General features: G+C 41.8%; 1 protein-coding gene across 1 annotated transcript in view; it reads left to right on the forward strand.

Annotated features, from left to right (window-relative positions):
* The window catches only part of LOC147163258 (neurexin-3a-like), a 101,513-nt gene that overhangs the window by 7,842 nt on the left and 77,291 nt on the right, over positions 1–16,380 (forward strand). The window contains exons 4-5 of the mRNA XM_086095197.1: positions 4,755–5,056; positions 15,946–16,107. Coding sequence (XP_085951323.1) covers positions 4,755–5,056; positions 15,946–16,107 — 464 coding nt within the window. The remainder of the gene's footprint in view (positions 1–4,754; positions 5,057–15,945; positions 16,108–16,380) is intronic.

The raw sequence follows: 16,380 nt of genomic DNA on the forward strand, positions 1-16,380 counted from the left end.
TAGCTCAATTAATCGAGGGTATTGTTCAAATACAGACATTAAAGAGTTAGCTGCTGACCGCAATTTGAACCCTATTGCCATTCCAAACAGTAGAATCTACTGAGACACATAAACAGTCTCTCAGATTAATTATAGCGTTGGTCTTGATCAAGCTCCCACTGCAGGACTACAAAGTATTTGAGGTAACACAATTCCCTTATTCCCATTCACCTTTGTACAGGCACGGACTGACAAGGCGGGAGCAGCTGAATATTTCCTGGTTGGCCACCAGGGGGCGCTGTTTAATTCGGCCCGCAAGTTAGTTTCAAAAGCAGCAATTAAAGTGCTTTTGGTAGAGACCTAGCCAGACCCAGAGTGACTAACTTGGAGTGGCCTGCGTTTTTCCGATTGGTCGCCCTGAACTATGGAACTTTTGGCCGCTATTTTGTGCAGAATAGATCATACACATTTTTTAAGCAAGCATCACGGTTCTCTCTCTCTCTCTCTCTCTCTCTCTCTCTCTCTCTCTCTCTCTCTCTCTCTCTCTCTCTCTCTCTCTCTCTCTCTCTCTCTCTCTCTCTCTCTCTCTCTCTCTCTCTGCTAATCATTAACATGCACACTCACAAAGTCGGACAATTTCGTCTTCAATTAACCTGTGAAAAATGCTTTTGGAGTGTGGGAGGAAAGTGGAGTACCTGGAGAAATCCCACACAAGCGCAAGGAGAGCATGCAAACTTCACACAGGAAGATTGCAAACCCTCAACCTTAGAGGAATAAGATGGGTGTGCAAGCTACCACTCAAACAATATGCCACTTGCATTTATTCATGTATACATGCATACACACACACATTCCCACAGTTATCTGTGTTAGGTATTTTTTAGTACATGCTATATGCCTCAGACATTTCACATCCACCTTATCCCTCACCTATGCTGCAGCTGTAAACCTGTAATTGAAAAGTTGAAGGAATGAATGTAATAACGCTAATTCGGGGAGATGAAAAAGGATTTGTCAAATTCAAATTAGCTGGATATGAAATTGCTTCAGCAGGATGTCAACTATGCAGCGGCAGTCTGCTTTCAGAACGTTTTGATGTCGTGACCTGCAGCACTGACAAAGCAAATCATTTCCTCGAGAGGGGAGAGGGAGCGGCGCAGGGACTCTGTGGGCTCAAACATTCATTATCTAGTCATTTATTCATCTTTTCCCTTAGCACTGTTGCTATAAAGAGAACAAAACACATCTACAGTTTTAAGTTACAACAATAACAACACATAACCACAAAATCTATCTCAGTAAGTAAAAGTCAATTACACCGCCTGGTCTAATGATGTGACTGCTAGTATTTACTGTGTACTATGACTGTAACTACTTTCATGTGCCATCCCCAGATGGCAAAAAGTATTTTTTTCCAAAGCTAGTCTTTTTTGTACGACGGCGTATTAGGGCCATGTATGTATATATACATATATATATCCAGAGGGGGGGAGAGGTAATATTCCAAGAAAAAAACTTGCAAATTTGCCACTTTATAAAGTGCCAACTTTGCCAGAAAAAAACTTGCATGTGGCAAATTTGCTAGTTTTTTTCTCACAATATTAACCCATTAATCACTCTGGTTGCAACGGCGTATATTCGGAAGTGTCTACAGTATTTGTCTTCGTTTTTGTGAGATCAGGTGTGGTTACTCGAGATTTCTGTCTCGTAAGACTTTGTTTCGAGATCACTGGTGGGTGTTATGTTTTGGTTTCCAGCTGTTTCTGATTTCTCCCTTGCAGTTGCTGGGGAAACAGCTGGAGGGCGGATCCTGCCGACACACCTGCTGCCCATTAGGTCATCAGGCCAAAATAAAAGCCTGGCAGCAACAGAGAGGAGTGTCGGGTTATTGCTCCGTGACGCTACTCACCATACCTGATGTTTTGATACTGCTTCCTTTCTAGCGGCAATCTTTCTTGGTGTTGTGGACACCACTAGTTATTAGACTAGTAGCGTTTTTCTTTAATCTATTTTGTATACTACACTCCTCTCTGTTTTATCCGCCCTCCGGCGTGATTTTGTGTTTTCTTGATTTTGCCCACGATGTACACCTTTTTGTAGTCGTCGCCTTTTGTTGAGCAACCTTTTTGTCCACGTGCTGTGCGCTTTTTGTTGGTTGATTAAAATTGAGTGACTTTCGCCCTGGCTAGGTCTGCTCTTTTCTTTTGGGGTCCAACAAACACTACCCACTCGTGACAGTGGGACTGAATCGTCATTTGTGTGGTGCTCTATTTGAGAAAATGGTAACATGCCAAACACAATATTACCAAAACTGTTATATGCCTGATATTCTGTCTTTATGTGTGGATTCTGTCAAAGATTTAAAAATATATATATATATAATCTTATAAAATATGAGAAGTCATTAAGTGTGTTCCAGACCTTAGTGTGAACTGCAGCTAACTCTGGGTGGGTGGCTATGAACACCTTGAAGGGCACATAGACACAAACATCTATTTTCACTCACATTCAGGCCAATGGGAAATTCAGTATTCAGAATTTAATGTTTAAATTCTCTTTTAATGGGTTTATCTTGTGAAATTGCGATGACAACTGTGTGAATGGCATACAGAACATGGAAAGCAAAACGGGACACCGGGACGTCTTGCGTAAACAATGAGGTTGGCAAAATCCTCGTGACCCAAGGCTAAAAAACATTAATCAAAATGTTAAATGGTAAATGGAGTGCATTTAAATACATCATCATACGTTTATTAAGTCATATTAACTTATTGCATTCAAACATAATGAGTTGTCAAAGCCTACATTGGCTGTCAACGCAGCGTACCAACCCATGGAGAGGTATTAAGCTCCACAATCCCGCGATGTGTAACCTGGACAACGGGAGAACCAAGGATATTATTTTGTCTTTGGTCCCATTTTAAATCCATCCGCATCGCGTATACTAGCTTGTTGTAGCGTCCTCCTTGCTGATGCTACCAGCTAACGCTAATGCAAAGCTAGCTTCTGCTTAATGTTAAGCGAGTTCGTCTCCAAGGTCTGCCAGCGTCCAACGTTTGCAAACACCTGTGTGACATATATATACTGCTATAATAATATATAAATATATATATAATATATATATATATATATATATATATATGTATATATATATATATATATATATATATCCAACGTTTGCAAACACCTGTGTGACATATATATACTGCTATAATAATATATAAATATATATATAATATATATATATATATATTTATTTATTTATATATACTGCGGGAACAGGGTTGTACTGGATCGTATTTTTGGGAAGCATTCTTCATTGTTCTTATTTTCACTTATATGCAAAGCCTGTCTACCATCTGAAGCAGAGCATTGTTCCAATGCAGCCCTGCAGGTAGACATCTTCATGGATGAACTGGCATGGTTTCTCTTGCATACTAATAAAAGTATTTTCCTCTCACAACGGGGTTTCCATGATAGGAGGGGCATGTGGGAGATGAAAAGCAGTTAGCTTCCGATCCCAAAGGGATAGATACTGTAGCAGCATGATAAAGAGACCGATGATGCAATTCAAATAGGCAAGGGTTGACAAAATAGTTAATGTTTCTTTCATTTAAATTGTTATCTTTGCAAAATGCAGAGTTATTTTTGACTTGATGCAATAGCTTTTAGTCTTGTAATGTAACGGAGTACAAATACCTCATTACTGTACTTAAATGTAATTTTCACATATATGCAGAGGAGACCGTGGACAGTTGTATCATTTTGTACATCTGTCCCTAATATTAATCTTTGTTTTAAACGTGTGGTCAAGCTGCTATTCAAACTAGCTTTAACGCTAAAACATGGACTATAAAATGACTGTGCTACACAAACAGAAAATACATGGCTTAATCTGAAGGGAAGATAAATTTGTCAGTTTCAGTCAACCTAGAATATTTAATAAGAGATTATTTTTGCTCGTGAGGAGAACGGATAGAGATGTGAACAGTTACAATCTCCTACCGCTATGAAGCACACTCTGCCGAGCCCTCTCTTTTTATTTATTTTAGGGCAGTCCCTAGTTACACAGCTGTTGCTGCTCTAAAGGTTGGGGGAACTCACAGCAGAAACCATCACGGATATGAGTCATTGTGCGGATAATAATACAAATGTGTCTTTCTTCGGCGCTGAAGGTTTTAACAGTCAAAGTTCAACAGTTCATCTGCAAAGTGTTTTAGCCACTATCTTGTGATAAGGGCAAAGTTCCTGTTTTGCAGCTGCAGGAGCATGAGCCATGCTCTTTCTCACAGGGCTCTGCCCTCCTCACAGTTAACTTCAATTTACATAATTCAAACAAGGTTATACCTCTAGATTAATGCTTTGCAATACTATAAGAGTAAATATGGGATAATTTATGTACATTTATTCTAACAGAAATGTTACAATTAGGCCCATAGTCAGGGTCTGTTGCAACATACTCTAACATAAGTTAAAGTAAAATGCAACATTATGAAATAACTTGTACCATGACATAATGACTTAGGGCATTGAAAAGCAACAAACTCTCTTCTTCCTTTTTTTAATGACAATTAAAAAAAAAAAGTAGGAGAATGAATTCAATTGAAACATTAAATCTTGAATGCACTGCGATTGGCTGGCGACCAGTCCAGGATGCACGCTGCCTCTCAAAATGTCTGCATTGATTTTTGTTGTTGTTACTGTGAAGTAACACAGGTGTAGTGACTAAAAATAAGTTATTTCTCACCTGTGCTTTTTCTGTCTTCTTACCACAGCAAGGGAAGAGAATGTGGCCACCTTCCGTGGTTCTGAATACTTCTGCTACGACCTCTCTCAGAATCCAATCCAGAGCAGCAGTGATGAGATTACACTCTCCTTCAAGACATGGCAGCGCAACGGCCTTATACTTCACACTGGCAAATCGGCTGACTATGTCAACTTGGCGTTGAAGGATGGTGCCGTCTCCCTTGTCATCAACCTGGGCTCTGGAGCCTTTGAAGCAATTGTTGAGCCAGTCAATGGGAAGTTCAATGACAATTCATGGCATGACGTCAAAGTGACTCGCAACCTTCGGCAGGTAAGACCATACAGTGATGTCTACCATGTAACAAATTGTTAAATTGTGGAAGTGTTATAATGTATAGAATAATACAGTAACTGAACAATGATGCAAACCTCCAGTTTTGCTTGCACAGTGCCATAGAACTAGTCACTTTTATTTTATTTGAGATAGCAGTTTATACACCAGCAAAGCAGTTTCAACATGGGAAACTTCTGAACATTGCTGGGACACACATGCAACATATTGTGCAGTCTTGTGTCCGTTGACTTGACAGACAACGGGGATTATTCTAAATATTGAATAATTTACAAGGAAAGAGATTTAGTATGAGAGGTCCAAATAATCAATACAAGTTTATATAATACGTAGCTCGATACATCGGGTGTGCTACGATTCAAGAAAAGTTTATTTTAAAGTGTTGTAGTACGGAAGAGGATTAGTGCCAGTGAAGATAAAAAAAGGTTGGCAGGATTCTGGCTTTATTCTAAGTATTCTGACTTTAAAGTGAGAATTCTCACTTTATTCTCAGAATTTAAAGTCAGAAAGTCAGTCAGTCATCCTCATACCTCCAACCAGTTTTGATGAGAATTCTGATTTTAATCTCAGAATTCTGACATTGTGGGGTGAAGTCAGAAAGTCAAAATTCTGACTTTACTCTCAGAACTCTGACTTTAATCTCAGAAAGTCTGACTTTATTCTCAGAAAGTCAGAATTCTAACTTCAATGTCAGAATTCTGACTTTATTCTCAGAGAATTCTAATTTTCTGACCCCCCCCCCCCCCACACACACACACACACAATTCATAGCTCTATGTCGCAAAGTCAGAATTCTGAGATTCAAGTGAGAATTCTCACTTTTAAATCAGAATTCTGAGATTAAAGTGATTACGTGAGAATTCTGAGATTAAAGTGAGAATTCTGAGATTGAAGTGATAAAGTAAGAATTCTGAGATCAAAGTCAGAATTCTGAGATTAAAGTCAGAATTCTGAGATTGAAGGGATAAAGTGACAATTCTGAGATTAAAGTAATAGAGTCAGAATTCTAAAGTCAGAATTCCCACTTTAAAGTCAGAATTCTGAGATTAACTCTTTTACTGCCAGACGTTTTCAGAAAAGGGATGCCGTCAGTGCCAGCCGATTTAAGCATTTTGACTGATCTTTCAAGGTCCACAGAAAATGTTCTGTTTGGACTATGGAAACACACATACTACGAAATGAAAGATTGGACTTTCATCTTTCATCAGAAAGAAAAAGTTTGTTTCTACCTTATTCCGTTCTTTAGTAATCAACAATAGAAAATGGTTAGTTTGACCCAATTTCGCCTGTTTTGGACCAAAATACGGAGAAATCAAGCTTTTAGTGAAACAATATTATTTCATGCATTCTAGTGAATTTTACACTTCTTTTTGTCCATGAATGATGCCACAAACACCTAAATAGTGCTTTACTTCTATAAAACACTACCACCAAGAATGAAAAAGTGTTTTTTGATAGCAAAATACGTTTATTTACATTCAACAGTGTAACAATTTGACAACAATTTGGCAAACTATTTACAAATGTGTGCAACTGTGGTGCTATTTACAAATATGTGGATGTTTCAACGACAGTTTTTCTTTTTGTAACACTCTCCTGCGTGCAAGGAGACGCAACAGCATTTGCACAACAGATTGCCTCTTCGCGTGCTCCACTTTCTTGCAGGCCGTTTTTTCCGGGGAATAGCAAGTATATACTGCAGTGTGCGTTGCCATCAAGTCTAATATCAGGATCATGCTACGGTTTCGTTACGTCTCGCTTCCTCGTGTCCTTCAGTTGCTACACCGGGTTGTAAGAGATGTTCTGATCCATTTTATCCACTCCATTCATGGTGGCATCGTAGTCCAGAAACAGTGTCTTCTCCGTGATCAGACTGTACCCGCTCCTCCGATGAATATGCATTGGACTCGGGGTACTCTTCATTGTCCGATCGAATGTCCGGTCGGTTATTGTGCGCGTTTTCCGGCCTTAGCAGCGGTAGCCGCGCTAGCCGCGCTTAGCCGGTGAGGCTTACTACGTGATCATAACAGTCGCGTCAAGGCTTCCAACTTTGGCGTCAAGCTCGGAGTCATCATCATCATCATCATCATCATCAATCTGCATTGGTCGATGCCAACTCTCCATCGCCTGATCGAATGTCTGATTGTGTAGAAGTACCCGGTCGGTTATTGTGCGCGTTTTCCGGCCTTAGCAGCGCTAGCCGCGCTTAGCCGGTGAGGCTTACTACGTGATCATAACAGTCGCGTCAAGGCTTCCAACTTTGGCGTCAAGCTCGGAGTCATCATCATCGTCGACATCAATGCGCTTTTTAGTATTGATTGATGCTTTCCGTCTTTGAAAAAAATGCTCAAGCGTGAGCTGCTTGCAACCGGTTGCTTGGTCAGCCATTGTGCTTCATCAGCCATTGTCTCCTCAACACTCTAGCTCCGCCTCACGTCTTCTACTGACGCCCACGGTGGGCGGCCCATCCAACCTTGTGCAAAGAGAGTCATCGCTGCCATCTAGGGGCTAAAACGAGTCTTTTACTAATCAGATCTGCCTGATACTTTCAGCACAGCTGCCCAAGGCTTTCCTGCACCCGTTTATGGCGGTCAAAGAGTTAAAGTCAAAATTCTCACTTTAAAGTAAAAATTCTCACTTTAAAGTCAAAATTCTGTGATTAAAGTCAGACATTTGAGATTAAAGTCGAAATTCTCACTTTAACATCAGAATTGTGAGAATCCTGCCAACCCTGCCAAAAATGTACTCTGGTTTAGACTAAATATAGTCTTTTAGAGTAAAATTTACTCTATGATTTACTGTGTATATTTTAATGTGGAATATTCAGTCCAATTTAAGGCACTCACATCTTTTACATCAAAATGTATTTTTTGATTAAATTTATTACTTTTTTTGTTACACCCTTAATATGACATTCCATATCTTCAGATATCAATGAGCAGTCATACAATTGTTGCAAACCTCTGTGTTTAGTCAGAGCGGGGGTTTTGCCATGCTCAACACTCGACAGTGGTTTGGAAGCAGCCTAGAAACTCTTCAGCTTACTGTCATGATGGAACGTGAGTGTATGAGGGGTTGTGGACCCAAATGCAGGGAAACAGGAATCAAGTGCAATGCGTGGTACTTTTATTAACCATAGGGAGAAAGGTGAGCAGACAACCATGACTGGACGGGACGTGAGTATATTGGTCGCCATGATTGGACAGGACGTGAGTAGACTGGTCGCCATGACTGGAATAAGCGTGACGTGACAGTACCTGATTTGCCTTGACTTGACTTAACTTGACTTGCCGTGGAGTAGCTATGACTTGGTTGGGGCTCTGCTTTATTGGCTGTGATGAGGACGACTTGGCTGTCACAATGGCTACTTGACTGTGACAATGGCTATTTGGCTGTGGCGATGACTACTTGGCTATGACGATGACTTGGCTGTGGCGAGGACTTGACACACAAATTTATACACAAAACATTTACAATGCACCCACACTGACTGGACAAACACATCAGACTAAATACACCAACACTAATGAGACACACTTGGGGAAGGGAAGGCACACACAGGTGGACGTGGTTAGACAAGAAAGAAACCAGGAACACAAGACAAAAAACAACAACACTCATAACAAACAAAAACCCAACGCCCACAGAACCGAAACTTGATTCCGGGCAAGTTGTGGTCACATTCTCCAGAGGGAGGGAAAGATGAAGAGCCTTATGGTCCCTTCACATTAGCATACAAGAGGTCCAACGTTTTATTCCCTCTCGTTTCACAGTCTGCATGTTGTGTACATGTTATGTCAAACATAGGACCCAGGTCTTCACTGACCTCTATAAGGATGGCAGAATGCCGTAATTGTAATCTCATACTCAAAGCGTACATGATGTCACTCGCATTGGTTGTAGCTGATGGTCTAACATGTAAACAAATACTGGAACTGCCATTTTAACAGCTGTTAGTTTGTCAGTTGGCAAGTAACCTCAAATTCGTCAGAATATTAATGGAGGGAAATGGTTCAAATTGCCTGTCCCAGTCATCCTCTCACTCATGTTACTTTATTTCCCTCGAGCACTGGCTCTCGTCCCTCTGCATATCTCACCCAATCCCCGGGCATATTGGGATCAAACATTACGTACAAGAATAATTATGAAATATTTGTTTGGGTTGAAAGATACCCGCAAAAAGGCTTTGGTTTTGCTCAAACCATTTTACTTGAGCATTCACCTTCATCATAAAAATTGTGCAAGATGTGCATTTGCATGTGTATTTGTTTGTTTTACTAACATTTGTAATATGCAACTCATCTGAATTTGTTTTCAATTTATTTGTTTGAATGCACTAACAAACTGTTGCTGCTGAAGTTCATCTGTAACCTGCTTCACCTTTTTGCAAAGCAATCGGGCATGGGCTACGCCATGGTAAACACCCTCCATTGTCTGGTAGATATCACTCATTCATTATTTCAATATTCTGAGGGTTGCTTGCTATATATTCATCCTTTTGGTTGTTGATCTGCCTTTGGATTTGAAGATACCAATCTCAGAACAGTTAAAAAATCTTTGTTTCTCACTGTTTCTGGTTGTAATAATGTCAATTTACTCTGTTACCTGTGTCAAACTTCTTCCTTGATCTTAAGTGGAATGTTTACATGGACAACATCAACCCAATTATTGATCATATTCTAAGCATTTTGTTTTTTTAAGTGATTGTTTTTATAGTCCACAAAAATTAATCGATTAATCGGCAAGTAATTGATTATAAAATTGATCGACAACTATTTCAAAGGCGACCTGAAATGAAAATTGCAATTTTTTTAGGTTTTTGGTCATAATAGCCTTTCCCCAATCCTGACTGAGTCTCCAGAGTTGTGTGGAAACAACCCATATTTCTCTTGTCTATGGCAGTGTGTGTCAACACAGCTCAAATAGCACTCTGTTACAGCAGATCGGTTTTATACGTCACTAGCTCAGCACAAATTCCACCCTCACAATTTTGAACCCCTCTACCTATGGGGAGAAATTTGTCTAAAAAATATTCCGTGATTTTCACTTAAGTGGCGTAGAAGAAGAAAATTAAACAGCAGAAGAAGAGTGTCTTTCGAGTTAAAACAAAACAAGCTCAAAGGAAACAAACTAAGGTCGCATTTTGTTTCCCGACTTGTGCAAAATAAACACATTGTGGAAGGTCAGATAAAGACTCGATTTCTGTTTTTCAATGTCCAATTTTAAACGAGAAACAGAAACGGTTTGTTCCCGTTCAATGGAGACAGTAACTCTGCCTCCCCGCGGACGGGGGAGGAACGGGCCTTAGGTGTGTGTGAATATCTCGAAACAGCGTGATATTTGTCTCAAAAATAAGTGCGCGTGCGCAACGATCCACAAATGCACTTTCGACAACTCGCAAGTAAAATTCATGGAAAATGTAAACACAAAATAAAAAGACGTGAAAATTGTGCATACATTTGTGGATCTGAAAAACACGTGAAAATTGCGAAAATGTTTGTGGAACTGAAAAACACGTGAAAATCACGGAACAAATTTATTTTTGTGAATATTTTTGAGACAGAGGATTCTGCCAGATGTTCCCAGCTGACCCTCACAATACGTTTGGGTTTACCAGGTCTGACTGGCATCTTCCCTCGCCATCTGAGCCAACACACCACGAGGTGGTGATCAGTTCACAGCTCCGCCCCTCTCTTCACCCGAGTGTGGCCGCAAGACCGATGACACGACTACAAAGTCGATTATTGAACTGCGGCCTAGGGTGTCCTGGTGCCAAGTGCACAAATGGACACCCCTATGTTTGAACATGGTGTTCATTATGGACAATCCGTGACGAGCACAGAAGTCCAATAACAGAACACTACTCGGGTTCTGATCGGGAGGCTTTCCTCCCAATCACGCTCCAGATCTCACTGTCATTGCACACGTAAGCGTCCCCCAGCAGAGTCCCCAGGGGGAGCGCTTTCCAGCACACCCTCCAGAGTTGGTACTCTGAGCTGCTGTTTGGTGCATATGCGTAAACAACAGTTAGGACCTGTCCCCCCACCCAAAGGCAGGAAGAGGCTACCCTCTCGTCCACAGGTGTAAACCCCAACGTACAGGCACCAAGCCGGGGGGCAATAACTATACGAACACCGGCTCTGCGCCTCTCACCGTGGGCAACTCCAGAGTGGAAGAGAGTCCAACCCCTCTCGATAGGATTGGTACCAGAGCCCAAGCCGTGTGTGGAGGAGAGTCTGACTATAACTAGTCGGACTTTCTCTCCCTCAAACACCAGCTCGGGCTCCTTCCTCGCCAGAGAGGTGACATTCCATGTCCCAAGAGCTAGCTTCTGTAGCCAAGGATCGGACCGCCAAGGTTCCCGCCCTTGACTGCTGCCCAGCCTTCTGTGCACCCGAACCCTTTGGCCCCTCCCACCGGTGGTGAGCCCATGGTAAGGGGGACCCATATTTCCTCTTCTGGCTGTGCGCGGCAGGGCCCCATGGGTGCAGGCCCGGTACCAGGCGCTCGCCAATGAGCCCCACCTCCAGCCCTGGCTAAGAGGGGGGCCCCGATGATCCGCGTCCGGGCAAGGGAAAAGTTTGTCCAGTTATTTTACTCATAGCCATACAGGATCGATGATCCGTGCTTTGTCTGGCCCCTCACCGCCGTGGGTGACCCTGCCAGGGGCATAAAGCCTCAGACAACATAGCTCCTAGGATCATTGGGACACACAAACTCCTCGATAAGGTGTTGGCTCATGGAGGAGAAAGAGTCAGAAAGAGTTTCAACGCCCACCTTTGGCAGAACTTTTCCCTTGTTCCTTGGGAGGTGGGGGAAATTTTGTCCGAATGGTCCATGTTCCGCACCTCCATTGTTGAGGCGGCCGATCGGAGCTGAGGCTGTAAGGTGGTCGGTGGCAATCCTCAAACCGTCAAGGGATGCCGTCAAGCTGAAGAAGGAGTCCTATGGGCCCTTTTGGCTTATGGGACTCCAGAGGCAGCTGACAGGTACCGGCTAGCCAAGCGGAATTCAACTTTGGTAGTCGCTGAGGCAAAAACTCGAGTTCGGTGAGGCCATAGAAAACAACTTCCGGACGGCTTCAATGAAATTCTGGTCCACCATCCGGCGTCTCAGGAGAGGAAAGCAATGCACCATTAACACTGTGTATAGTGGACATGGGGTGCTGCTAACCTCAACTCGAGACGTTGTGAATCGGTGGGGAGAATACTTCGAAGACCTCCTGAATTCCACCGATGCGCCTTTTTTTTGAGGAAGCAGAGTCTGCAGACCCTGAGGTGAGCTCTCCTATCTCTGGGGTCGAAGTCACTAAGGTAGTTAGAAAGCTCCTCGGTGGCAGGGCCCCGGGGGTGGATGAGATCCGCCCAGAGTTCTTAAAGGCTCTGGATGTTGTGGAGCTGTCGTGGTTGACATGCCTCTACAACATCGCATGGACATCGGGGACAGTGCCCCTGGATTGACAGACCGGAGTGGTGATCCCCCTTTTTAAAAAGGGGGACGAAAGGGTGTGTTCCAACTATAGAGGGATCACACTCCTCAGCCTCCCTGGTAAGGTCTATTAAGGGGTGCTGGAGAGGAGGGTCAGCCAGGAAGTTGTCAGAGTGTGGTCCGCATTGCCGACAGTAAGTCGGATTCGTTCCAAGTTAGGGTTGGACTCCGCCAAGGCTGCCCTTTGTTACAGATTCTGTTCATAACATTTATGAACAGAATTTCTAGGCGCAGCCAAAGCGTTGAGGGGGTCCAGTTTGGTGGCCTCAGTATTGCATCTCTGCTTTTTGCAGATGATGTGGTGCTGTTAGCTTCATCAAGCCGCGATCTCCAACTCTCACTGGAGCGGTTCGCAGCAGAGTGTGAAGCGGTTGGGATGAGGATTAACACTTCCAAATCCGAGACCATGGTCCTAAATCGGAAAAGGGTGGCGTGCGAGGCCCTGCCCCAAGTGGACGAGTTCAAGTATCTTGGAGTCTTGTTAACAACTGAGGGCAGGATGGAGCGGGAGCTCGACAGGCGGATCGGTGCAGTGTCTGCAGTGATGCAGACTCTGAATCGGTTTGTTGTGGTGAAGAAGGAGCTGGGCCAAAAGGCGAAGCTCTCGATTTACTGGTCAATCTATGGTCCCACCCTCACCTATGGTCACAAGCCGGCTGCTCGCGGAAGCCGTGCCCCGTGGCGCGGAGTCGCGGAAGCTATTCGGCAGCACCTCGTGCATCCTTGGCAAGAGAGAGCGGGGACTGTTAAGTCCGCTCTTTCTCTCATTAACGTCCACCGCTGCCCGACCGGGAAGGGCCGCCGTGTGGAAAGCGGCAACCGAGTTTTCCGAGGCGGGCGAGACGGAGAATAATGTAGTTGATTAGTGAATTGATAGTTGAGTTAATTATGTGCCTGTTGAAATGGCATTTTGTACATAAAGGTGACATTTGGTGATCATCTATTGAAACGTAAGAGCAAACAAGCACGTAGACTATCAATATTTCTTTAGGTGCAGACATGAAAGACAGTGTGTAGACAGAAGCAGGTGGGGCAGAAGAACCTTGGCCACGCTCAACTCACTTTGTACACAGAAGCGTATTTGTATTTGTACAATAAGGCAGAATTAAAAAATATATATATTTTGATACAGGTTTAGGGCATCCAGAGGGTGGTTGTTGTCGTCGCTGCAAAGCTCATGTTAGGACACCTTTAATCATCGAGTAATTGTCTGGCGCCATTTTTTTATTGAAAATTGCCCAAATCCTCTGATTTCAGCATATCAACAGTAATCGTACACTGATTTCTTTAGTCCTTCATGAAAGAAGACTGATTATCTTCTGTGTTTTAATCAAAATAAGACATTTGCAAACATCTGTTTTTATTGTGGGAAACAATGACTGAACCGGTCTTAGTAAAACATCAACACCCCTTTTTTTGATCACACGAAATATCCACCAATCACTGGTTAATAAAGAATAATCAGTGGGAAAAAATGCTTTTGTAATACATTTTAATGCAAAATTAAAATGAATCTGATTCGTCGATTAATAATTGATAGATTAATTGATTCTAAAAATATTTGATAGTGACAGCATTACTCATAATCTTCTTTCGCTGTACATTTGGCACACAGTCTGAGTATACTCCTTTCAAGTCATGACCACATTTGGTTTCTACATCTTCTTGCTTGCTCTTTCTGGAATGTAACTTCTAGTCAAAATGTGATGGTGTGATTATGGTAAAATCATGCCTACAGCAATGCAACTGAAAACAACAAATTCAAATTTTATGGTTAGAAAAAAAATTATATAAAAAATGTGAAATATTAATGTATTGTTCCCAAATATTGCCTTATTTGGGCTAATATTGGAATATTAGTCCATGTAAACTTAATCACATAAAACTTCTGTCGTTTCTCTTTTGGTGATGTTGCTCTGGAAACACAAAGGCTTTGTGCCATGTATTTACTATTCCTATCCTAACATAATGATCTTTAATCACATTCTTTGGTGACACGTGCCACCCTGCAGTGACATATGTTGGAATAGAAGTTGATGTCATACATGTTTTTCACAGCATCGGGCCACAAAAAGTGGACCAAGCAAACAATGCTCAACTCTCATTTCTCATTCTTTAAAAATGTATTAAACGTTATAGGCTGTACATTGGTAGACTGCGTAGTTGTGCTCAAGCGTTAAAATTGGTGCATCTTGAAGTATGATTGAATTGGGATCAAGTTATTTTACTTTTAAGTACATTTCAAATTGAGTACTTTTGTACTTTTACTTCAGTAAATTGTTTTGCACATATATCTCTACTTTTAATTAAGTAAAATAAGGGAGCACTTCATCCACTACTGCTCATTTTAAGGGGGAAGTCAACTTTAGGCGCTTGAATGACAATAATATGTTCTATAATGTGACCTGAGTTTTGAAGCCAAATACAGCCAATTTTATCTATCTCGGGGGGGGGGGGGGGCATTTTGTCACTTGCTGTCGACTGAAGATGACATCACAGTTGCTCAGGGCTCAGGCAACGACCAATTACAGCTCACCTGTTTTCTGAAGCTGAGCTGTGATGGGTTGTTGTCATGTCATTTTCACTCCACAGCAAATGGCAAAATGACAGATCCCTGAAAACGACTAGATTTTGCTACTTAACTCATATTCCACTAATGCAATATGTTAAAAAAAAAATTGCTACATTATATTTGGATTGATAGAAATGACACCTAATATGTCATAGCTTCATCACATTTTATAAAGATGTCCTGCAATGTGGATCTGCCATTCAATTTTCATTAAGTTTTGGTGTGTGTCTAACACTTTCCTCTTTTCACCTCATTTGGGATCTGTGTTGGTTTGTATTTGTCCATCCATTCTCTGTACCGCTTACCTTCACTGGGGTTGCAGGGTGCTGGAGCGTCCAGTCGACTGGGCAAGAGACGGGGTACACCCTGAACTGGTCGCCAGCCAATTGCAATTGCTTTAGACTAAAATAATAGTAATAAAAAAAAAATAGATTAATTCTGCTACAACTTTTAAAACAATAAATGTATCATGTTTTCACCCCAGGTGGATAGAAATGTGTTATGGTATTTGCATCTACAAATGAACTGCAATAGAAGTAGGCTACGACCGGGCAGGCCATTTTTATATTAGCCTATCATCGTATGTCAGCCACTGGACTTGATGCCATTGACTGTTGTGATTTTTTCAATGTTTGCTCTAAAGAGTTACAGGCTTCATTTAGATTTTACTGAACTGTGGCTACTCATGGTGAATAGTCCATTCAATTGCCAAAAGTACTAATTTAAAATTAACAATACAGTACTGATACTTTTCTCCCCCGATATGAAAACAACACTTTAATGTCCTCATTTCACTCCTCATTGTCAGGTCACAATATCAGTAGATGGGATTTTAACTACCACAGGCTACACCCAGGAGGACTACACCATGCTTGGCTCAGATGACTTTTTCTATGTTGGTGGAAGCCCCAGCACGGCTGACTTACCTGGATCTCCTGTGAGCAACAACTTCATGGGCTGTCTCAAGGAGGTAAGGTGCCTCATTTGCTGTCATTTCATTTAGTGATAGACCAATATGTTTTTTTCAAGACAGATACCAATACTGATATTTCAAGCCGTTATTTGCAGTAAAAGAGAAGATATTAGCGTCAAAATAAAAACAAAAAAATACTTCTTCTTTTAATGTTTAACATTGCCAGCTTTGTTTAAAATAAAAATCCAACATTTCAACATATTTTCTTAATTTTTTAAATATTTTTTTATTTTTAAAAACAAAAAGTGTAGGGAGTTCCCAGTGTCAGCA

The sequence above is a fragment of the Leptonotus elevatus genome, chromosome 14 (assembly GCF_054856555.1).
Source record: "Leptonotus elevatus isolate MCC_2025b chromosome 14, RoL_Lele_1.0, whole genome shotgun sequence".
NCBI classification, from domain to species: Eukaryota; Metazoa; Chordata; class Actinopteri; order Syngnathiformes; family Syngnathidae; genus Leptonotus; species Leptonotus elevatus.